Source organism: Manacus candei, unplaced genomic scaffold (assembly GCF_025592945.1).
Source record: "Manacus candei isolate 608988 ecotype Guabito, Panama unplaced genomic scaffold, ASM2559294v1 h1tg000061l, whole genome shotgun sequence".
In the NCBI taxonomy this organism is placed as follows: Eukaryota; Metazoa; Chordata; class Aves; order Passeriformes; family Pipridae; genus Manacus; species Manacus candei.
The window spans coordinates 8,532,069-8,556,651 of record NW_026138109.1 but is presented as its reverse complement, the minus strand read 5'-3'; the positions used below and the strand labels follow the sequence as shown (position 1 = coordinate 8,556,651).

Below are 24,583 nucleotides of genomic sequence, written 5' to 3'. Positions count from 1 at the left end.
AAAACATCCCTACTCACCAGGCCTTTCATCACAGGCCTTGTCCCTGCAGGAATTAGCTTTTTCTGTGCATCTGATCAGTCTATGGATTCATGCAGTAGCACTGGAAAACCATTCCTTGGAAGCATACTCTTTGTAAGCCAAGGTCTCACCTTCTCCAAGATCAACCAGTACATAATGCCTCAGTGCACTTTTTGGCATGGAGTGAATAACAAGGTAGCGAGTATTTCCCTTTTCACTAGCCTGAGCCCCTTTGGAGATTTGACCTTTTTGTATATTAATTCCTGCCCTTTAATCTTTCAGCTTGCAGAGCTATTGAACGTGGCAATGTGTCACAATATATAGTGGGGACAAAGAGCATAATCTGTTGTGCCATGATACTGTGAGTCACTTTGCAGCAGCACAAGAGCTTTTGCCATTTCCACATTAGTCATAGTAGCAGGGACTGTGCTCTTCTGCCAAAGCTTCTTAGCCACCCAGAGCCCAGAGCCTCTCTTGTAACCATGTGTGATGTACAATAACAGTAGAGACCATCTGCAATGGTTTCTGCAGTGTCTCACCTCATCAGAATTCTGCTTTCTGGTAACAGGTCCTGCCCTACTGAATTGCATTGTGAGGGAATGCACAAAATACTCTCTTCAAAGATAAAACCTCTTTGGAAAGAGAAAGGGAGGGAGAGACGAGAAAATCATGAGACCAAAGGGCAGTAAACAAGAGAGAGAAGGGATTGGCTGTCAAAGAATCAGTGAAATGAGGAAACTGGAAGAGGAAACAAAGCAGAGCTCTCAGAAAAGTGAAGACTGCTCCATGATATTCCAGTGATGTGCCCAGAAAAATGTGGAAATACACTACATAACATCCTACAACCTTATTCCTTCTGAGTTGAGGGATCTACAGCTTATCCAGCACCAGGGATGGATCAGTGGTGTGTCAGCTTTGTGGAACCTTAGATGGGGAATGCTTTCACAGATGCTGAGTTCTTCATCTTCCTCGTGAGGGGATGTAGAGGGCCAGGCACTGATCTCTTCTCTCTGGTCACACAGCATGAAGTTGTGTCAGGGGAGGTTTAGGTTGGATATCATGAAAAAGTTCTTCACCCAGAGGGTGGCTGGGCACTGCAACAGGCTTTCCAGGAAAGTGATCACAGCACCAAGCCTGACATACATCAAGAAGCATTTGGACAGTGCTCTAAGGTCCACAGTGTGATTCTTGGGGTTCTCCTGTGTAGGGCCAGGAGTTGGATTTTGATGATCCTTATGGATCCCTTTCAACTCAGGATGTTCTCTGATTCTGACTCAGTGCATTTGCTCTGGGTTTAGGTTGCTGAGGAAAACAAAAGCTAAGTTCCCTCAGTTCCTCATAATACATTAAAAACTTATCATCTCATTTACTATTTTCAGGCACACTGTGGTTCTCTTTCTGACTGCCCACCACTGACAGGACTAGCTCCGTGTCTCCTCTCTGCAGACATAGCGGAAGTTTCTCCACCAACCCCCTCCTTTGGCTGCACAGTGGGCTAGCAGTCTCCACTTCATACCCTGTTTGGGGTCCAGCCCTCTCTTGTGAGCACTAGCTCTCAGTACAAGACAAGCCTTTATGCCCACATGTTTCCAAGCCACTGCTGAGACTGGCAGTAAGGGTGTCCCCCACCGAGTTCTGCAGGAACTCATGTCTTAGTAACTGAACCAAGACCATCAATTCATTTTAGCTGGGTCAGTGAAGAGATATCAGGCAGTCACTTACTTCACCCATTGCCAGCAGAGACAGGATTCAAATTCCAAGTGTAATTATTATTTTCATCTAAACTAATTCTGTAGGGGAGGAGTGCCCGGCATGATAATATGACAGCCTTATCTATTAGCTTGTCAATGACTAGTAGCACTGCTGGTGGGCAAGCTGCTGCTCCAGACAAGTGAGTCCAGTGTCAGTCCTGATCATCCATCCAGTGGCAGTGGGCAAGATTAGGACTTTGCTTGTGCAGAGAAAGAAAAGAAATGGCTTCCCACACCCCGACATCTACCCTGACATTTCAGACCCAAAAGATGTCAGTCAAGAAGAGTTTAGATACAAGATGAATCAGGAGAACAGAAAAAGAGTGACCCACCTGCACCTTTAGAAGGTCCAGGATGAAAATCAAACCCCACAACATTTGGTCCAGGCACACACTATGCCCTAGAATTGTGCCTGGCTCGGCTACCCTGGGACTAACTTCTTCACTACAGGAAATCTCTGTCTGTGTTCTGTTTGCCCACCCTAAATCTCCAGGTGAGAGCTTTCCTGTTCATATTTTGTATCAGCAATTTCAAAACTGCAACAGAGAGCACCTGAGACATCATTATGACTAGAAAGCATTTATTTGACCCATTTGTAACAATCTGCCTTGTGCCATAAACCACACTTTACTGGTAAAATAAATAAGTGAGGGAATGCACTCATTAAAAATATAATAACAAGTTGCCATCTTCAATTGTAGTCTAAGCTACTTTAATGATGCCATGTACTTCCAATGACCATGCTGCAGCTGTAATGAATGAGGTTGTTTAAAGCAGTTGTGTAAGCCTTTCCAGAGCCAAAGTGTTTTCTCCTCTGATCTGGAAAAAGTTTAAACACAAATCAGGTTCTGTGCTGTGTTTTCAGTAGCGTCTATGTGAGTTAAGACCTTGAGCTTTTTTTTTAAAGATGACTTAAACAAAGCTCCCCAAAAATATGGATTTAGAGTACCTTAATAGCTTTTAAAACCTGACCCTGACTTCTGAGATTATGGCCTTAGACAAAGAGAGGGATGTCTGGCCCTGGCTTTGCTATTGATTTAGCTCATCACCTTGACTAGCCACGTCCACCTGTCTGCATTTCTGGGTCTTCTGTGTCTTTCTTACTTTGCTCACTGAAAGCTCTTCATTGCCAGACATGTCTCCTGTCATGTTTTTGTTTGGTCTCCATCTCACAAGGGACCCAATTAGGGATGGGGCTTGGAGGTGGGACTACCAAGAAAATAATAAAGATACCCCTGTTTTCCAAAATTGAACTATATGAATTTTATAGTAGGACTATATGTTGTCCTAAACAAGCATCTACAATACCTGGGGATGCTACCAAAATGGCTTTTCCTATTAACAGGATGAAGCAGAGGGCACAAAAGCCCTCAATTTCTTTGCTCTTTTGATACGTAGGGGAAGAGACAGTGGGACAACATGACTTTAACTGAGTGGTGTCCACCCCTAAATGGCAAAACGAGACTATAAAACAAGGGATCAGCCTCTGTTTTCTGCCAGATCAGCACATTCTTTCCGTTATTGCAGTTATTGTTGTGTCTGAATACCTAATTAATTACAACAGTAAACGCTGGCTTCTTTAATCACAGCATCAGCTGTCCTAATCAATCTTAATAATATGGAATCTGTACTATGGCACCCATGAATTTTAATCTACATAAATTTCTTAAGACCTCTCGCAAGCTTGTTGTACGAAATGATATAATTATGGATATAGATTAGGGCTGTAGAGAGTGATTTAAATTGGATTTAAGGAGAAGGTGAATAGAGCCCTCCCACTCAGTTATTTATTTATTTTAATCCTGGCCTTCACATAGATTTTTTTTCCTCTCATTATGTTATTACCCCCCACACTAACTAAACAACACTGCCTCTCTTTGATCACCCTCCTCCCCTATCCACCTTCCCAAAGGTGATAGTGGCCAAGCTGCAGCTCCTGGGAGAGGTGTAAAATACCTTTGAGACAGTAGGAGGAAAGAATAGATGGGGCAGACCACAAAGCTGTGGATCCAGTTGATAACTTGCTGTTTCAGACCCCTATAGGAAGCATCTCTTCAAAACAGGGTGAAATAGATGGAATTGAGCATGTCTGTCAAAAAAATGCACAAAATGTCAGAAGCAGGGAGTGGAGAGAGTATCATACAGTTGTAAGCTGACTCCTTCCACCAAAATGAAGTCCCAAGGTGCCTTAGGGGCCTAAAATGAGCCAGATCCTGCTTTTGTCTCTCAGAAGGACTGGCCCCTTCTGGTTTCAGAGATCACTTTGACTTTCTCATACCCTGAGCTGGGACAGGGAGGCTGTCCCATAGTCCGCTGAGGGGTATGGAGGACCCCCTTTTGATGCCTCAGACAGTAACCATCATCCTTTTTCCTCACCAGCCCACTGGTTTAGGTGCAGATCTTCCTGATTTACACTCCTGACTATCACAGCAGACTCCAACCCTCTGTCCCCTGCAGCCATTTTCACTTGAAGCACCCATATAACAGCTTGTCTTGGCCAGACACTGTAGCAGGGCTACTGACATCTCAGGAGAGATTCTTTATAGAACATCACTTAAACCAATTTTATTTATTTTTAACAACGTGCTTCATTCTGCCACCTCCATTCATTCACTCTCTGACAAAAGCTAAATGTCAGGCCCAACAATAACTAAATGCCCCTTTAAAAAGTTGGATTTCAATCTAGAGATATATCTGTAGTAAAAAACCTTCCTGGTGTTAATTTTAAAGCACTGGTATTTCATGCTGACTTGGGAAATCATCCTCACTTTTTGGCATCAGGCAGAGGATTTGGAAAGTGACATTAACAGATCTACTTTCTTTGAAGGACTTGGGAGTCATTTCTTGACTTCTGCCTAATGAATAAGTACTGCCTTCGTTAAATTTATATTTATGGCCATATAGTAGGTCATTGGCTTGTTTTATATCTCCAGGTTTATGGAAGGTTATCTGCCATGGTCACCTTGTGGCATCTTGGCCGGGATCATCTTGCAAAGAGACAACTGTATCTGAGCAGGATTTTTCCCATGGAGATATGGAAATGATCAAATTAATATAGAGGAGATGTCCAGGGATAAGACTCTTGCCCTGAGCTGACAAATGAAGTTACTATTAGCATCTGTTTTCACAGTATACCTTTAGTTTGCCCTAGCAAGGCCAGATCTTCAGCTCCTGCAAAGCAGCAAGGCCACAGGGACTTCAGCAGAGCTGACATGATTGATAGTTGTCCTCTGGCCTCTCAGGAACCTCTCTGCATTTTTCCTTCCACCAGGTGATCCTCAGCATGTACATTACATCACCTTTAATCTCAGAAACGTCCATATGTTGGACATGACATCTCCATGAGTCTGGCCAGAAGGAAAGCTGCTTCAGATGTTATCTGTAGACTTATTTACGCAGAGTCACCAGCACATCAGAGGTTTTTGGATGATGTCACAACTTAGAGACATGCTAGTTCTGGCCCAAAAGCCCCTTCAAGGTGCTTTATGTAATCCATGTCCCTCATCTAGTGCCTCCTATATCCCTATAGCTCTTACCAGCTCTTACTGAGTTATTTACCTTACAGACCACTGTGGGGTCACAACCTAGCACAGGCAGTACACAGAGCTGAGGAGCTGAGGTCTGTTCCCAGCCCCACATGCTTGTGTTCAACTATTATTTGCAGTAACAAAGAAGACTGGCAAGCTGGATGGGGAGAAAGGGTGGCTGAGACAGGGTAACTCTCCTACCTAATGATCTATGTGAAGGCCACAGGGGCACACAACCTATGACGTGTGTCTTATGAAGGAATAAAGCAACTTTTAACTCATGGTTCTCCTTGTGTTGGGACACAGAAATGACTCCTATCTCCCCATCGCTTTGAATTTTAGCACGTGGTGTGCTACAGCCATACAAAACTTCTGCAGTGGGTTGACTCTCATACATCTCCTACATCTGAGCCCCTGCTGAACTTCTCATGGATCATTAGTATGTAAGAAGGCTGTCACTTTACTGAACACAGTAGGGACACAACATCCTCAAATGTCTAATCTGTGTCTTGAGATTTCTGGATCAATATCAACTGTTGGCTTCATGCATGCTACAGCTGGGAGTGCAGGCAGTTATGCCCTTTCCTAGGTTTAATTCCTCTGGCAGAGTGAGCAGCAGCATGAAGATATGCTCATGGCTGCCCAAGATGCCTTGGCTTCCTACCAGGGTGCCCAGCCAACGCTGGAGTCTGTGTCCCTGCATCTTCATAGGCCATATTGGCCAGCACGGACACATCCACTGTACTGGAGACACATCTTCATTTGCTCAGTAAACACAATCATCAGGCTAAGGAAGGAGAGTTCTGCAGTGAGCAGAGATCATCACTTTTGTTTTTAAGAACTGCCAAGTTAAATTCCTGCTGGCTGTGACTTACCATAACTACTTCTCCCAAGTGGCCAAAGGTAGGGTATGAGACTACACGTAAAACACAGAGCCCCAAGCCACAGGTTGCTGCCTCCTCAGAGGTGCTTTAAATTCTCTCCTTTTCAAGAGCATCCAGGAAAGTTTGGGTCAGTGTAAGAGCCCTGTGTGTTAGAACAGCCATTTTGCATCTTCTTTTCCTATGAGGAAGTGATTTCCAACTTGGAGCAAAGCTGACTGAAACCAGGGCAGAGTCTTCCTACTGGCTTGCATGTGCTGTGAGCCAAGACGAAATTCCATGCATGATCTGGGGCATGAGGCACCCTCGTGAGAAAGAAACACCCATTTAGATGCTACCTTTGATGACAAGTCATTAATATTCAGGAAAATAGTTAACTCTAAAAGCTTTAATGTGGAAGGGGGAAACGCTGCATTTAATGTCCTGTTGTCCCAAACATTTTAAATAAAGTATTTCTCCAGTTCTAATATTTAATCTTAAAGGTGAACCATGGTTTTCAGTGTATATTTCCTAAGCAGAATGTCGTAGTTCTGATGGTCAAAGTGAGGTTCCAAAGGCAGGTGAGATATCCACAGGTGGGGCAAGGAAGGAGAGCAGCTCTCCAGTGAGCCACGTGGTCCTGTTCAGCACAGTCTCAGCTGTAGCTGGGAGATTGGGCAGTTCCCATATGTTCCCAGATGAGGCAAGAAATTAAGGAAAGGACCACAGTCAGACAGGTCCTGCTTAGTGACTTCTCCTGAGTCAATGAAGCGACAGCCATCGCGAATTGTCAGGAGGTCAGAGAGAGAACAAAGATGCCCAAACCAGACTCGTTTGGAAAGGAATGAAATGCTGTAACTGTATTTCCTGGGTAGCAAAGACAATTTCTTCTTCTAGCTCTATAAACAGATGAGTGCAAAGAAGGAGGGGCAGTTGCCTTTGGAGCAGAGATGGGAGATCATTTCCTTTACTGCAATCTGCAAAACCATAGCTGTCTCAGAAAGATTTGCTTATTTCACCACAGGTTCCCTCACCTTTCTCAGGAGATATCTTCTACCTGACAGGACTTGGTTATTTTGGAGGGTCCAAGTTATTATGATACATTCTCCCAAAGGGGTGTGGGAACTGGTGTATGACTCAACCTTTCATAGCTGTTGAGCTTTCTTCTGGAGCAATATGATCAACATTCTGTTTTTTGAGGAAAACTATTTTGAGCAGAGGTTAAAAAGAATAGACTTTATTTGGTTTCTTCTTCAAGAGTACAGGAGTAAGTGGAAACAATTTTTATATTTTCCAACCACTTCCTCCAGTTTCCTGGAACAACTACTCCTTAAAAATGTAGCTTTATGTCTCTACTATGCCCTCCACTGATCTCCCACAGGTTTTAATATATCCTCCTCACACCCCTTTGTAAGAAGTGAAAATCCCTACAGTAGGGCAGTGCTTTCCCATTTCACATACACACATATTGAGGGACTTGCCAAAAGTCATCTAGGTAATTATTTCAACCTAAGGCTGCAATCCCATTTATTTCTTCCTGTGACTACCCCATTCTCAAAACCCACGTGTCCAGTAATGTCTGTAATGAACAGAAGCCTCCAAGCTTTAGCCAGCTAATTGGGTTTGCTGCCTCAAAGTTTGGTCTTCTCATCATTCCTCCTTGTATTTTGGGAGAAAAGTGCAAGACCTTGCAAGCTTCTAGCATGACCAATGGTTATCTTTAAAGTTAAGTTTCAAGCTGGTATATCTATCTGTAAGAAAACACTTAATCCATGTTCCTTGGGTCTGTAATACTCACGTTTGACAACCTCCCCCACACTTTGCCATACAGTCAGTGTCTCTCCTTGGATAGGTGTATGGCACCAGATTTCCTTCCAAGAGGCCCCCACCTTTGCATCCTCCAAGCCTTGCCTCCAGCCACACCTCTGTGCGGGTAAGAAGGAAAAAGGTGGGATGGATGTGGGAAAGTGGCAGCTCCCTAAGGGATCATCCTACAAGGAATAAGCCGGAGGGACTGTGTAAATGTAGAACTGTGCAGCACCAATAAATACAAATTAAACTCATAACAAGAAGTGAAATATTAGGGCCAAGGTGACATTTGGACTGGAGGTTCAGCCAAGCTTTGCTTTAAATTTTTTATTGCTGCAGATAAAGAAAGAGCTTATCCAACACGTTTCTCTCTTTTTTTCCTCCCTATCAACCAAAGGAGAAAAAGAGAAAAAAATCTTAACTAGCTTTGGTTGTATTTGAGCAAGACTTCAAAGTTTCACAAAAATAAACAGTTTTAGTGGGGAGGAATGCTCACTTGTAAAGAGAGAAAATGCACTTTTAAGCCAGCAAGAGACTGCATGCCTTATGGAGAGATTCACAGCATCCTCCCTGGAGCAGACAAGTGGTGTCCCCCGCCCCCCCCAACCAGCTTCTTCTCTCTCACAGGGGGCTGCCTGGCAGCAACACAGTCCTTCGAAGGGATGTGGGGATGACAGGAGCCACTGCTTTGTTCTCTTCTCCTTCCTCCTGCTATGCCCCTGTTGTTTTCTGCTCTGATTGAAAGTTTCATGTGACTGTAGCTGTCACTGAGATCTGAGTTTGCACAGCACCTAGCACAGTGTCAGTCCTGGCTTAAGATGAGGGCTCTTTGGGGTTGATTACTGCAATGCCAAAAATCTGCATGCTCAGTGCAGATCCATAATTTAAGCTTGGGAAAGGAGGAGAGAGGTTTATTTGCCCTCTGCTCCAAGGTCTCACAGGGTGATGGCTGGGGGACAGAACCCTCTTGGCCATGCTGGGGGGCTCTGTGCAGTCCTGTCCATAGGGCAAGGCAAGCTGCTCCTCTTCCGCAACCCTCAGCCCCTGGGTCGGTCTGTCTGTCTCACAACACATGTTGATGATGAAAGAGAAAGGGAGAGTGCCTATCATGTTTTAACCCCTTAATTCCTTCTGTCTCTTATGTCTCCACAGCACAGAGCCCCACTGCAGCAGACCCCTTGCAGCAAGCCTACGCTGGAGTGCAGCAGTACGCAGGTCGTTAGTATTAACACTTTCTCCCAATAAACCTTTCTCTTCTGTAAAGCCATTAATCTCTGAACACACCTCAGGGGGCTGAGAGAAGGGAGGTGTTTTCTAATACAGGGGCAAGCTGGGGGTCACAGGCTCCCAGATTAGGTTTGCACAAACACCAAGCCCAGGGTCTTCTCCCACAGAGGAAGCAACCTCCTCCCTTTTCCCAGGGAATTGGTCGCGCTGGCCTGTACCTCAGTGAAACTTGATCAGCAGGATCATGTCTGGTTTGCCCTTGCACAATTCATAAGTCCAAAATCAGGCCACTGCTTTGGAGGCCACTTGCTACAACAGGTCTCCTGAATGCTGTAGCAAAGAGAGAAAATAGGCAGGCAGGCCCTGCAAAGCCACTGCTGCTGTGCCTGGCACGGTATGTAATGCCTGCACATACCCATTTTTTAGGGTATGTGTACTGGCCATACCCCAGTTACTTAGTCTGAGACTTACTTAGGAGATACACAGACATCCTCCCAGCTTCCCAGCAGATTTCTCCACAGCTCCCAGTGGATCAGCCTCCACTCGTGTTGCCCTGTATGCTGAGCAGCTCCTTTGCAGTTGATGGACTGACACCAGCCAAAGTGACCTGGTGCAGACCACGACCCCGCCGTGTTCAGCCTCCCCTCACGAGGTGTCCATGGCCAACGTTGCGAGGAAGCTGCCACCCCAAAGTCATTATTTCCTGTGGTAACTGGAGTGATCATGGGCTCCCACTGAGGAATGGCTATTATCTCATGTCAGCGCTGTATCTGGAAACTTAATTTAATTCTCCATGTAGGGCTTCATTTGCTGGTGTTTTAGTTATTGTCATTTATTGCTTGTGAGGTTTGATAGATGGGAAGCAGCTCAACCCTTTGAGCTGTTAATTAACCCCTCTGCACACACATGGCCCCTATCCCCTTCTCTCTGGTCTCGCAGCCGACCCATACTCTGTATTTTTAGCAGCAAGACACATCATCTACCATCTGTGGTAGTGAATGGCTCCCCTTGTTTGCTTGGTGGGGGAGCTGAGTTGGGGAAAATTGTTTAATTGCTGCTCACTGTTTCCACTGTGTTTGTGTGAGAGAGAGGAGGTCTCTATGGACATGAAAGAAAATGTATATCCAAGGGTGTATGTGCAACTCTGTCCGTACAGTGTGTGGGCATATGAAGGCAGGAAACATGCATGCGGATTGTTTTTACGAGCATGGGAATTAATCAGGGTACAAGGGAGATTACACAGGGGAAACGCGTGCTCGCTCTCTGCACGTGGCTGTCAGCATGGGCCCCTCTACACTGAGCTGGAGAATGGATGTGTTCATGTCACCATCTGGAATGGTTGCGCTTGTCTGCTGGGAAAGATCTCAGCAGAGACCCCCATTTACACCGCATGGCTCTCCTCGGTGTTACTGCTGACGAAGCTGAAGGGAGGGTGGGTCCTCAAGGCCATGTGGCACCTCCTGGAGCACGACCATGGTTCTTCTGCCACATCTCAGCCTGCACGAGATGGCCCCTCACAGAGCCAAAAGGCAGGGTGAAAGCCCACCTCTAGCTTGGTATGGTGGCTTGGAGTGAAAGTTCCTCGCTTCCCAGCACTGAAATCTGTCCTTCTTTCTTCTCTCCCTTTCTCTCCCCTGTAGCTGCTTATCCTGCTGCTTATGGCCAGATCAGCCAAGCGTTCCCACAGCCACCTCCCATGATCCCACAGCAACAGAGAGAAGGTGAGTAAAAGTGACGTCTTCCTTTGTGACCCCAGCAAGCCATCCCCATCACGTTGGTTCCCCTCCTTGTACACCTAGAGTATCCATTAAACGCCTAGTTGCTTTGGATCCCTGGTCCACTGAGTGTTTCTCCATTTCCATATATGGCACAACATCGTTGTCATAAAGGATAATATGGAGAAACATGCTCATGGGGAATTGCTGATGATATGTCCTCAGTCCCCAGGGAGAAGAGAACGCTGATGTGCACAGGCCATGGAAAGACCTGCTAGCAACATAGGCAATAACGTCCAGTGGGGGTCTGTGTCTGAGAATACATACAAAAATGCAATTGCATTGAAATAAAGAACTTTGTAGGAAACTCCTTCATTAAAAGCCAGTAACATGATTTCAGACACCTGCTATTTGGAGATCAAGGACCTGCTATTTACAGTAGCTTATCCAGTCCTTTCAGCCTCCACTGGTAATCTGGAAACAGAAATCAGATCTTGTAGAGCACAATTTCTATATCAGGATGAGAAAAATCATGTAGTAAGGGTACCTATTTCTTTACATTGACTATCAGAGGAGCCTGAGTAATCTAGTTCACAGTATTGGATGGCTTCACTGAAGACACAAAAAGTAAGGAGAGGTAAATGTAACATTATTGCATGTAAACACTTTGGGAGACAACTGTGCCATGTAATTTTCCCTTTTAGAGTCAGTGGGGAGCAGTGGAATCCTCAGAGGCAACCCACTTGGGTAGCTCCAGTTGTCCTCCAAGGAGTCCACTGCTCCCTTTTGACAAGAAAAAGGGACTGCTTGCCTAAGTGAGACTTTAAAGTCAGGTGCTCCAGCTTACCAACCCTCATTTTAAATAGTTACAATTTAAATTTTATCCTCTATTAGATCACTAATTCAGATATATTCTATATTATATGTGTTATTATCTATATGTAATTACATTTAATGTTTTAATATAGTGTAAGAGTCAGAATGAAATGGATCAAGATTACACTATCAAGCTAAAACATTCTGATGGCCTAGAACTACTTTCAGGGAGAAATCTCATTTTGTAAGAAAATTAGAAATGTTGGCATTTCCATCTAATTTGGAATTAATTTTTTTCCTATGTCAGAATTTCCTGGGGAACACAACTTCCAGCTCCTGATTAGCTCCAGTGCATGTCCCTGCTGTGAGAACAGATGCACAGACCTATCATATCATTACAGAGATGTTTCCCCCATGCTGAAGGACTTTGCTTTTTATTACTTACTGGGGCTAGATTAAGCACAGGACAAAATGGCGAGCAGATCATTGCTCAGCACAGCACAGTGCCAGGAACTGTCAGGAGCAGGGGAAAGCTGTGGTGCACTCTTTGAAGACCCTCTGCCTGAAGATCCCTGTGTTCATAAGGCATGGTGTGTCTCTGTGGGTTGGGAGTGAGTGTCACCCAGTGGACAAGTTATCTCATAACTCTTCACTCCTTCTTGTAAGCAGTTGGTATTGAGGCTGAAGGCAGTTGGGGGCCAGAGATGAGAGGTGTACAACCAGTCCAATGCAGGTTGGCACTCCCAATGTCCCTCATTTTCCTGCAGTGTTAGGATGCTGTGGCATTCTCTGCTGCTAGAGGGATAATCTATGAGACACAACACTCCATTTTAGCAGAGGGTCAAGACCTTTAAGAATCTTTAACCTCTAACAGGAAAACACAGCAAGAGGGAACTCTAATAATGACGGTAATGCCCAGTGCTGAGACGACTACTTTATGTTTGCAAGGACGTGCATAAACATTGATTCGTTAGTGAACCAGCCCTACCACAACAGTAACACCAATGATCACATTGATAATAACAATGCTAAACTCTCCGCTCCTGGATCCCAGTTGGATAACAAGCCCAGAAACGTTTGGCTGCTGGAACCTTCCTGTAGAGATTAGTCATTACTTCCACACAAGCACTGAGGCTGACGGCAGCTGACAGAGCGCATGGGGTGGAATAGATCCAAAGCTATCAAAACTTGGGATGAAATCTTGATTCAGGCCATGTCAGAAAACTTGGAGGTAATTTTACATTTGAATGGTATTACTCATCTTAATGTAATTTCTGAAACTCAGAAGTACACTTATACATTAAAATAAAGTGGTACAGGCTTGTGACTCTCACGTGCCCTGTTCGCAAACACTCTGGGGACTGAACAGGAAGCAAATGCAGAAGAGGCAATGAAATTCCAGCCTCTAAGTGTTTGCTGTAGAGGTGAGGTGTGCAGCTGACCAAAGTGCTGCAGGCTAACTTCACACAATCTTACAGGACAGCCCAGTTTTAGTTACTGTTGGAAAACAAGTCTAATCATAGCCTTTCCTTATGACATTGCCTCACGTGTTAGGGATGCAATGATACATAGTCGATATCTGAACAGGTATGTGGAGTTGACTCATGTTGACAGTGGGCACCAAGGGATAGGCTGGGTCTGTAGCTGTCCCGGTGCTAAAAAACTAACAATGAGCTGGAGTGTGAAGAACATGGACAGAGCAATGGCTTAGCAGTTCAGGTCCAACCAAGCCAAATCAACCATGTGATTCTGTGCCCTGAGTAACAGGTTTTTCCGTTATCCAGCATGGTTCCCCTGTAATCTACAAATTATTCATAAACTGTGAGCTCCTTAAAGCTCTTCTTTCTTTTTTGTCCAAATCAAGGCTACCTGTGCTTCTTGTGTATAAATGAACAGAAATGAGCCATGGTAGACATAAGTGTAAAAATGAAACTTCATTTTCTTCTCATAATGTGTCATGAGGGTTAGATTTCAGGTTGGCTCAGAGCCCTTTTAAAAAGAAAAGTAAAGCCTGTGGTAAATAATTTTATTACTGTATTCAGCCCTGAACTGCCAAGTTTACTGATCTCCAACAATCCATTAACTCTGTTCAAAACCAGAACTTTCTCTCCAGCAAGTTAGTTGGAGTTTTCAGTAAGGTTTTTCCGTGCCCACTGGGATTTTCCTCTTGCTCCAGTTATTTGAGCAAGTCCCTCAAAACTCATCACATTTGTGCACTGAGAACTAACTTAGATTTTCATAGAATTCTGAGATGAACAACTCACAGAATAATAGAATAATTTGGGCTGGAAGGGACCTTAAAAACCCTAGGTCCAACACCCTGCCACAGACAGAGTGACCTTCCACTAGACCAGGCTGCTCAAAGCCTCATCCAACCTGGCCTTGAACACTTCCAGGGATGGGGCATCCACAACTTCTCTGAGCAACCTGGGACAGTGCCTCACCACCCTCATAGTGAAGAATTTCTTCCTGATGTCTTATCTTTGGTTTCTTAAAAATATACATGTATATACGACGAGACAGCCACGTACACAAACCCATAGTCTACTATGGAGTGCCTATATTAACTTGCAGCAGGCAAAAAAAATCCAACAAGGTAGAATGGGTGAGGCAGACAGATCATGTTTTTTGAATTCTTTACCAAGGACTCTAACTGCAACAGGTAACTTACAGATGGATTCAACAAAAAATTGCTTATTAAACTCCAATGACAGAATTTTCATATGTGAGGGGGACAAAACAAATCAAACTATCCCTTTTTTTTTTTTTTTTCTCAGAAGCAGGTGGCATTTTCAGTACTGGAAATTAGCCAAAAACCCTCTGTAGCTGGGAACAAAGTGAGTTCAGCCTTGCATGTCTGAGTCAATATGGGAAGCCACAGCATAGGTTTCCTAGCCACATTTCAGAGCTGAGCTGGGCTTTGGGGATGGTCCATGCTTTTTCACACCCTCACTGGTCTCTTACTCTTGGTCTTTGAGTCGTGTGAGGAAAAGTTGATTTCAAGGTGACCTAAGGGTTGTTCTCTCCTTGAGCCCAGCCTCTAAACATGGTCTAGATGAAGTTGTGTGCCTCCTGGTCTGCCTTATGCCTTGGTAGGTGTTTCTCAGCACACACAGGCAGAATCCGTACTCATGCACAACGAGTCCAAGACCCCAGGAAATGCAGCTGGTATTTTTGAAAGAATTGGCCAGTTTTACAGAGCAAACTGCTGGCTCTGGTGATGTCAGTGGGAATTTTGCCACCAGTTGCAGCAAAGCCAAGATTTTACCCATTCTATTATAATGTGGATCTCAAATCCCACAGCAGAAGTGCTCTGGGGCATGTTCAGATGAAGGAATGAATTTTTTCCCTGTTATTCTGGACCATGGTCTTCTCCTGGGCAGAATTTTCTCAATTGTAACAGACATCTAAGGGGGTTGGTGTTTGTTTAACACTTTCAGACTGTTTCATATCTAGCTTACCATGCCAATAACTCTGTATTGTGTGGAAGCAAATGGCAGCAAGGATTGGAGAAGGGATAGTTGCTCAGTAAAGAGAGTAAAGAAGAGGCAGACAGGAGGTGGGGGGAAACTGGAAAAGCTTGGCATGAAATAGGGGAGCCTGATTGTGGGCCACTGAGGTTCAAAAGTAATTTAGCTAAGCAGATGACCGGGTGCCTAATTAGTTAATTATCCCACCATACCACTATCCCCCACATTTGGAAGAAACCCTGTTACCATCCCCATGACCTTTAGGAAATGCACAAGATGCAAAGGATCAGCTGTTCCTTCATGACAGTCCTTTTAGCAAATTAGTGGGGAAAATTGTGCTTAGCAAATATTCATTAGGGTTTCATTTTCCATTAATCCAAAAGGAAATGTGGAGAGCCTGTGACTTCAATCATGCTGAGGCCCAGGAATTTTAATGAGCTTTAAATGGGCATCTGCCAGAATCCTGACTTCACCGTACTTCTCCTGCCAGCCGGGGGGATGAGTAATGGCTAATAAAAGGTGGGAGCATCTAGGCGAACTCCTCTCCCTAACAGGAAAGGCAAAGTTGTAATTTGCTGTGTTATGACACTGTAATTATGCCCTGATGAAGAAAACGAGAGTATTAAAAAACCCTTTCCTTCCCCACAGACGTAAAAGGGGGAAAGTTGACTGAGTCAGGTCACAGGGTTGCAGGCGCATGGACTAGGGGGAAGGAGGAAACCTTCCTTCTCTCTGAGCTCTTATACTTTTGGCAAAGGGCTGCACTGTATCCCCTCTCAGCAAAGCAGGGCTGGAGTTACCTCTCGAGGCCAATGCAAAGCTGGGCATCACCTGGAAATACCTTTGGAAATAAGACGATTAAAAAAAGAATCCCTGTCTCCTCAAACTGTACAGTTTTCTGCTATTGAACACTGTAGAGGTGTTAAGTGTTTAATTTTTTCAACAAAACTTCTTGGACAGACCTGCCCCCTTTAGACTGTTGCTCAAAGACACCATGCTTAAAAATAAAAGCTGGGTTGAAGAGTTTCATTCTAGACTATTTGACCAGAGGCAGGTTCTCCCTCTTCTGTCCCAAAATACAATTTCAACAGAACATTTTTTGAGGGTCTCTACTTTAACAAAACTTCATATTCCAACTAACTCCTCTCTGGATATTTTCCCAAGTACCTTTGAAATCTGTAAGAGAATATGCTACAGCATCGAGGCAAAAAAGCCAATCCCTGTTGTTTAGTAATCTGGATTTACATCCATCTCTCTGGAGATGGAGATGGTTCTGCAGTCTCTCCTGCAGAACCCTCTAGAATGGAGAACATGGCCAAACTGTCCTGATCTGGGGGAGTTATCAAGATGAGTCACACTGGGGGCTGAATGCAAAATTCTACAGAACAAAATGACCCTGTGGGTTACAAGGAACAAAAGAAAATTATGAACCATATTCTTTCATTCTTGTGTTACTATTCCTCCATTCTGCCTTTCCATAGCCACATGTGCCAGTGCATTCCTCTGTCTCTATATTTTATCCTGCTGTCTGTCCTGGGAAGGTTAATGAAGTTACCATAGCCTGTAGGTAACTTTTTGAGTTCCTGGTCTTGTGCTTTGTTATTCCTCTGAAAGTCTACAAGCTGCTTCCTAGAGGTGACCCTTCACCAGTCAGAGAGAGAGGATGCCAAAGTAAATGTCCACCATGTGCTTTCTCGTATCCTATTTCTCTTCATTCATGAGTCTTCTTTTTCTCTTGATAGGACCAGAGGGCTGTAACCTGTTTATCTACCATCTGCCCCAGGAGTTTGGGGATGCTGAGCTGATGCAGATGTTCCTGCCTTTCGGTAATGTCATCTCCTCGAAAGTGTTTGTGGATCGGGCGACAAACCAAAGTAAATGCTTTGGTGGGTAAAGATAACAAAACAATTAGATTCATCCAGGAAAGGGCTTTCTCTGAATACTTTACCTTTCAAACTGCTTTCTTTCTGCTTAAGCTTTATGATTTCTCTCAACTTACTTCTGTCAATACTTTCCCCCTTCCCACTTTCTCTCCTGATTGTCTCATGTTCAGAGTTGTGTGCGCTGCTTAGAGGTGAAGGTTTGGCGTTTCACCAGCAGCAAGATGCTGCAGCTGCTGGTGGTGGGCTGAAAAATATCCCCCCTTGTAAGGGCATGTGGGGATGGTATAGGAAAGACTAAAGAACCTGGGGCAAAAGGGTGGAACTGGGGGCTAGGTGAAGTATTGATGAGATCAGCAGAGGGAGCATGTGGCAGAAGGGGAGTTTCTGCACCTAAGTCAAAAAGACAAACATGGGGTCATGGGGTTGAAGGGAAGACAGAGCTGTGGGGGCAGCTTTTCAACAACTGTGATGCATTAGATTGCAAGGGGATAAGGGCTGACCAACTGAAATCCTGGTCTTATGGGGGATGGGGGGGATGCAGGAGGGAAGGGAGGGGAGGGGAGGGAAGGGAAGAGGGTGGAGGGGGGAGGGGAGGGGAGGAGAAGGGAGAGGGAGAGGGGAGGAGGGGAAGGAGGGGAGGGGAGGAAAGGGGATGAGAGGGGGTGGGAGGGGAGGGAAGAATGGCTGCTTGAAGGATCACAGTAAGACATGCTCTGAGCCCACTGGACCCAAGGCAGCACCCCAGCAGATACAGATAGACTAAGGTAACCCCGTGCCTCGCTGACAGCTGTGCTAGAGGCTGGGTTTGAAAGCTGCACCAGGATCACATAACTCTGGCCTCATCACTGGCTCGACCTCGCCAGCTGGAGCAGGAAAAGAGCACAAACTGAGCTGCCTGTGGGGCAGCAAGCAGGAATACCCTGAGGGTGGGCTCAGCCAGCCAAGAGCCATGGGGTAATGTGTGTATGGGGTTTCAGTGGTATGCTGCTGTTTGCAAACGTTCACTTGTGGCAGTGCAGCAGAATGGGGACCCTGTCACATTTGATCCCATCCCACCTGGTGGACAGGCTATCTCCCCCATCCATGTGCCCACCACTGGGATCTGTAATTTCTCTGCCATCCTGAACTCTTTGCAGACCTTCCCTGAGAAGTGCAACAGAACAAACTATTGCTTTTCTTTTCCTGTTACTTGCAGCTAATCTGGACTCTGTCTCTCAGGCAAACTTCCAGAGTTAAGACTCATTGGAGTTTCATTTGATTTTACAACCACTCTCAATCTCCACTCTATGCTTCCCTTCCATGCTGCCTTCCCCTTTCCCCTCCTGAACAGCCCACCTCCCAAAACTCTTACCTCATCCCCTGCTAGCTATGGTGCATGTCAGACAGTACTTCAAGAGTTTTGTGCCCTTTCTCTATGCACAGTTCCTCCTGCACATCCATAGAGGTTCTGAATAGGATATTTTCCCCTCTGTTTGAAGGAGCCCTGACCCCTGATGAGAGGGACACAGAACTCCCCTTCATCAGGAGTCATTGGGTTGCTGCACGCTCAAGCACCGGAGGAATGAAGGACAAAAAGTTTGGTGTGTAGAGGCAGTTGGGAAATTCAAATTAGAATTCAAAACTATGAATTAACCCTGTTGTCTCCAGAGCCCACCTGCTTTATAGAGCTCCCACCATATAAGAGCTCGTAACAAGATAAATAGACCACCAAAGATCCAGGTGACATCAAAAACTAATGCTCCAAGGAGATCCACAGATTAGAAATGGACTTTTGGCAGTGAAATTCTCATCAATATTTAGAGGAATACTGAGCCTGGTTCTCCACATATTGACAAGTGGAAAGACCAAAGGTATATGGAGAAACAAGGTGGGAGCTGAATGCAGAAAGATAGAATGTCTTCTGCTGGACAGGTATTATCCTTATCCCAGCTCAGCTCAAAGGCTGATGGCTACAAGACTTCATGAGGATAGCCACACATACCCAGTTTGTGGGGCAGGGTTTAGGGGCTGCATTTATTGCTGTTCCCAAGGTACTGCGAGATCAAGGTTGATAAGTGAGCAGGAATTGAGGGATCTTAGCAGAAATTTTTCTTAATATTGAGTCTCATTGGGAAAGACTAAACATCAGCTTGTTGGATGAAGTAAACTCCAAAACTAACTGTGGGATATTGCAGCCTTAAATAAGAAAGTGCCCTTTGGAAGTGTCGGCTCAAGCTCACAGGCCAGCAAAAGAAGGACTTAGAGATTGCTAGTGGATCTTTGTCACCTTATATTATCTTCTGAGACACAAAAACCTGAGTTAGTTCAGTTTTGGGTCCCAGGTGTCACGCCTCAGTTTCCTTTGGATTTAACTTAATCACCCATAGAGCTGAGTGCCTGTTGTGATGGTTGGTCTCAGACAAACATGTTGTCTATGCTGCCATGTGCACCAACTCCAGAAGGATAGAAATAGCAGAAGCACAGGTATCCAATTATCACAGGTATGTCATGATGCTTTTCAAAACCCCCCATCCTGCTTTAAAGCAATGTAAAAATGTAAAGGGGGGGTACAGAAAATCAAGCCTTTCATTTGTTTTTGCTAAGTCTGCTGAAGCTGGCACTGATTGTAAATTTCAGTACAGGAAGTAAATTTAATTAAAAAAATAAATTACTTTTTCCTAAAGGAATAAAAGGCATTTTATTAACTTTGAAAGTAAGAAAACTCCTTCCTTTTCTGCTTAAACATTTCCCAAAACTCAACATGTAAGAACATAGCATTTGCATTCTGTTTCACTTTTTTTTTTAACCCAGCTAAAGCTCTCCAAATGCTAGCCTGGGGGGACAATTCTGTCTGGCCCCAGAAAGATATTCCACCATTATATGACCTTTTAAAATATATCTGCTATGCAGATCCCAAATAAATTGCTGTAACAGAGTCTAGCCCCAGGTTGTCGAGAAATTGTCAAGAAGTCCTGCTTTAGACAAACTTAAAAAACTCTATGAAGAAAAATGTCACCATGTTTTTTTCCATAGGAATAGAAAAAACTTCATTTTTTGCTTTCGCCTCACTGTTGATCTACCTGTAAGCAGCTGGCCCAAACTGAATTGAGTCAGTAGAGCAGCATGTCAAAATAGAATTTTGGAGGGCCACAATGATTATCGGGGGCTGAAGCACCTCTCCTATGGAGAGAGTTGGGATTGGTCAGCCTGGAGAATAGAAGACACTGGGGAAACTTTATTGCACCTTCCAGTATCTAAAGGAGATACAAGAGAGCTGGAGATGGATTTTGAAAAGAATATTTAGTGATAGAACAAGGAGGAATGGCTTTAAAATGAAAGAGGAGAGATTTAGCTTAGATATTGGGAAGAAATTCTCGGCTATGAGGGTGGTGAGGCACTGGCATAGGTTGGTTGCCCAGGGAAACTGTGGCTGCCCCACCCCTGGAAGTGTTCAAGGGCAGGCTGGGTGGGACTTTGAGCAACCTGGTCTAGTGGAAGGTGTCTTGCCCACAGCAGGGGGGTTGGAATGAGATGATCTTTAAGGTCCCTTCCAACCCAAACCATTCTATTATTCTGTCATTCTATAATTTTATTCCTTATTATTTGGCTCTGAATTCTCCCCTGCATTTCAAGTACAAATTTATCTCCTTTGGTGACTACTGGCAGGATGGGCAATTGTGGGCATATTAGAAAGAAGGTGAGATCAGCCACAAGCCTTTCTCCTGGTTTCAGGAGTCCATGACCCTGCAGAGAACCACTAGAACCTGCATGTGCTAAAGAAACCATACCTGGTCAGGAAGCCTTTGACTTTCCCAATTCAGAGGCAAACAGCAAACATCAATATCATATATAAAACACCAGTATAATGTATAAAAAAACACTGATATCATATATAAAATGTGAAAGTGCTTAAAATATGTCTGTGCTTTTCCATAGTGGGACTGCCTGCTGTAGTGTGTAAGATTGCCTGAGAAACCACCCTGACTTCTCACTGAAAAAAAAGTCATTTAAACTGGAAGGCTTCTTTGCCTTTGACTTTTCTTCTACTGCACAAATCCAGGCTAGACCCAAATCCTTCACTTTCTCTTACAATTTTTCCAACCTCTGTCTTTTAGTTTCCCTCCACCCCTACCCTGATGCAGCTGTAACATGGCCAAGTGCAGACCACCCTTTTCTTTTCCATTCAGCAACACCCTGTCTATCTCCATGGTCTGAGCCTCCATCACACCAACCATATCAGCGTCTCCTTGGGTCTCTCCTCAGGCTCTGCCTTGTCCACATTCCTGTATTCAGAATTACTGATTTCACCTTCACAGCTCTTCGATGTTCTGCCCTTCTCTCGCCTCTCTCACTAGCCCTTCACTCAATACCCAGCTGGTACATGCACCTCTTTTGCAGCCAACATATTTCTCCTACTGAGCCATGCTGTCTATTCCCACTGAAATAGCAGTGCCACAGCAGATATCATTGTCTCACTCAGGGAAAAATTACACTGAGTCGGATATTCCTTGAAGACAGTGACTCCCATTCTCACAGTAGGCTGGTCCAGGAAGTCTTGCATGGAGGTACAGTGTGCACACAGCCTGAATGTCAACATCTGCAGGACCCCAGAGCTTGTCTCTGCACAAGGCAGAGATTGCACTGGGTCTCCCACCTTCCCACTACACACATGTAGGTTGTTCTGTGTGTAGGTATGCTAAATGTCAGAGGATGTGAAAAACATCTTTGTGCTGGTCTCAATGGTTCTGGTGATAATTTTCCTCTCAGTTATGCAGATAGTTTAAATGTGAGCAGTTTGTGTACAAGGATTAAAGAAAACTCCAGTAAAAAATGACACTATTAAGGCTGCTAAGACAAGAAAGCAATCTGAGAAGAGCTATTCTTCACCATGCCCACACATGGCTAACTCTACCTCTGAGTTAGCCATGTTAGGGTGATGCAACAATACAGCCTGGGATCACTTACTGTTGTCCCATAAGACACATTTTAAGAAAGTATTTGAAGACATTAAATTAGTGAAATACAGAGACAGACATCTTCTAGAAAAATTTCTTAACAGAGAAGAGAGAGAAAAAGATAGGTTTGGGAAATATTAATTAGAAAGGCATGACAGAAATTAGAAAAACGAGAACATGGATGGAGCAGAAGAGGTCAAATGGTTATCCCAAAGTGTCAAATAAGATGTAGATAAATTAAAGCTGGAGGAATTGCTTTACCGGAACACTTGGAAATTCATTCCTCAAGTCACCTCTTTCAGAAAGCAATAAGCACCTGGATCTGCCAGCTTTTTGCACACCATTGAACAGTAGACACCGACAGGCCAGTTCTGCTCCATGTTCCCCACATGTCTCCTTGGCATGCGCCTGTTTCCTATACCCAGTGGTGTGGCAGCTTCAGCTTTTCTCCATGGGCCAATGACTCCAGAAGGATGTCAACAACCTGCCTTATGTCCAGAAAGACACTGTGTTTTCCCTCCACTCAGCTCAACATGCTCTGACACCCCAGGTGTAAGCAACCACAACCGCCAGATGTTTTCCTCCTTTTCTGTGCACTCCAGACGCACTTTCCCATCAGCAGAAGGGATGTCCCACCCCTTTTTGAAATGTCCCACAATAAACAAAGCAAGGAGCATTCTAGATTTGACTACAAAATACAAGGGCTTCTTAGGACCATAGATTTACACATCGTAAAGGAAATATCTTGTTTGACTCCTCTTACAACATGAACATCTAGTTTCATTCCAAATTTCTGCAGGCTCTGCAGGAAAGTTGAAAGTTACTAATGGGCCACCTCATTTGGAAAAGCATCCAATCTTCTCTGAAGATGCCAAAATAGAGAAAATAACATCACTTGATGAGAGTCATAACAGTTAATTAAGTTTGCTGTTAAATATTTCTATTACCTACTAAACTCCTCCTAGCTTATGAAGAGAAACTGAAGAGACAAAGGAGAGAGATTAAAAGTGAGAAAAGCAGTGAGAAATGAGAACTGAACACAGGAGGGGGCGAAGCTCAGGAGAAGGGCTGAGGGATGGGTAGAGCTTGTATCATGTTATTAAAAACATGCTGTGGCAGTTAAATGCTGCAGTGTGGTGGTAAAAAGGTGGAGTGGGAGATGCAAGGCAGCAGGCAGGTCATGATGATCTACAGGGTTTCAATCTGGAAGCTGAAACAAAAAGAAGAAAGATGCATCAAGAGACTAGGACACTGACAAAGCTATGCAGGGCCCTGGGACCAGGGGCATTGCATATTAGGTCTAAAGTGCATTGGCAGCACTCCATAAGACATAGGAGTGGAACAAGGGACCCAGAGGTACATTAGAAAAATATTGTTCAGCACCTGCTGACAATGTGCCTCCAATATGCCCTGCCAAATGTGGCACTTTCTCATTTAATAAAAAAATATTAAAAAAAAAAAAAAAAGCCAACAATTCTCCTTGGGTTCATCCAGAGAAATGAGCAGGTGCAGGAATAAGGTGTTGTAAGGGAAAGAAATTCCAGTTGCATGTTCCTACCCCATATAGGTGATCATGGGTCAACCTAGCAGTGTTGCTTGGGTTCCTCTTCTTGTAGCAGTACACTGACTCCTTTGCACAGCGTTTTAGGATGCATAGATGAAGAGAGTTATTTATCAGATCAGAGGTTTGTTTTTTTTTTTTCTGACCCTTCTTTTGGTAAACAGAAAATCTTACCAGATAGATGCATGATTACAAAGGACTTGAGAGAGAGGTATAGCTCTGTTTGCTGCTGTTACAAGTACTATGATGAAGTTTATTTTTTTACAGTTAAACTGATTTCAAATTTCCTCAGGAAAGTCTCTACCTGATTCTTTCTCCCTTTAGCTCATAGAATTAGGCTCTCTTCTTTACTTTTCATGGTCTAGTGGCAATACATTTTGTTTCAGGTCCTTGGAAAATCTCAGATTGTCATTCTCATATAGGTACAGCCTGCAGATCAAAGCTCAGAATGCAATGGAAGAAGCCACTAATTTGAATGCCTGAGCCAAGACAATACCAAAACAATTTTCCAGGCACATTAAACATCCCAGACCCCTGGTATGTTTTGCTTCAGATCAGCACTAGTTTGTCGTGGTCCTCTCCATTCTGAAGGACCTGGCACAGGCAGACAGCCAAGGAGAAGATCATGAGGTGTCCAGCTCAGGGGAAACTGATCCAGGGGGAGGAGAGGACATTGTTGGTGTGCTTTGAGCTCCCAGAGGAAAGGGGAAGGAGGCACAAAAGTTTGATATTTGCTAGCTACTCTCTCTCTTATACTCCAAAGCAGCCAGGCTCTGAGACTTCAGGTCTGCAAAGTAAGGATGGAACTCCTTTCCAGCTGATAAGGGGAAGAGTTTTGTGAGTAAGAAAGAGAAGGAGCTGTTCATCAAGCTTACTGCACAGCACCTCCAGCCATTGCAGTTGGTTGGGGGAGGCTTTAGGGGGAGGAGGAGGAGCGGGAGAAGTATTAGGGCTGTGAGCCACTATTCATTTACAAACTATAATTAATTTGATGTTTAGATTAATTTCTGAT

General features: G+C 44.4%; 1 protein-coding gene across 16 annotated transcripts in view; it reads left to right on the top strand.

The window, feature by feature from the left end:
* Positions 1–24,583, top strand: part of CELF4 (CUGBP Elav-like family member 4) — a 700,852-nt gene that overhangs the window by 638,296 nt on the left and 37,973 nt on the right. For 6 of the 16 annotated variants that reach the window (XR_007907278.1, XM_051804501.1, XM_051804500.1 and 3 more), the window contains 4 exons: positions 8,009–8,089; positions 9,118–9,183; positions 10,833–10,913; positions 16,936–17,079. Coding sequence is in view for 15 of the 16 variants with exons in the window: in XM_051804501.1 (XP_051660461.1) it covers positions 8,009–8,089; positions 9,118–9,183; positions 10,833–10,913; positions 16,936–17,079 (372 nt within the window). In the remaining variant the exon portion in view is untranslated. The remainder of the gene's footprint in view (positions 1–8,008; positions 8,090–9,117; positions 9,184–10,832; positions 10,914–16,935; positions 17,080–24,583) is intronic. The other 10 variants (XM_051804512.1, XM_051804513.1, XM_051804511.1 and 7 more) reach the window with 6 other exon arrangements.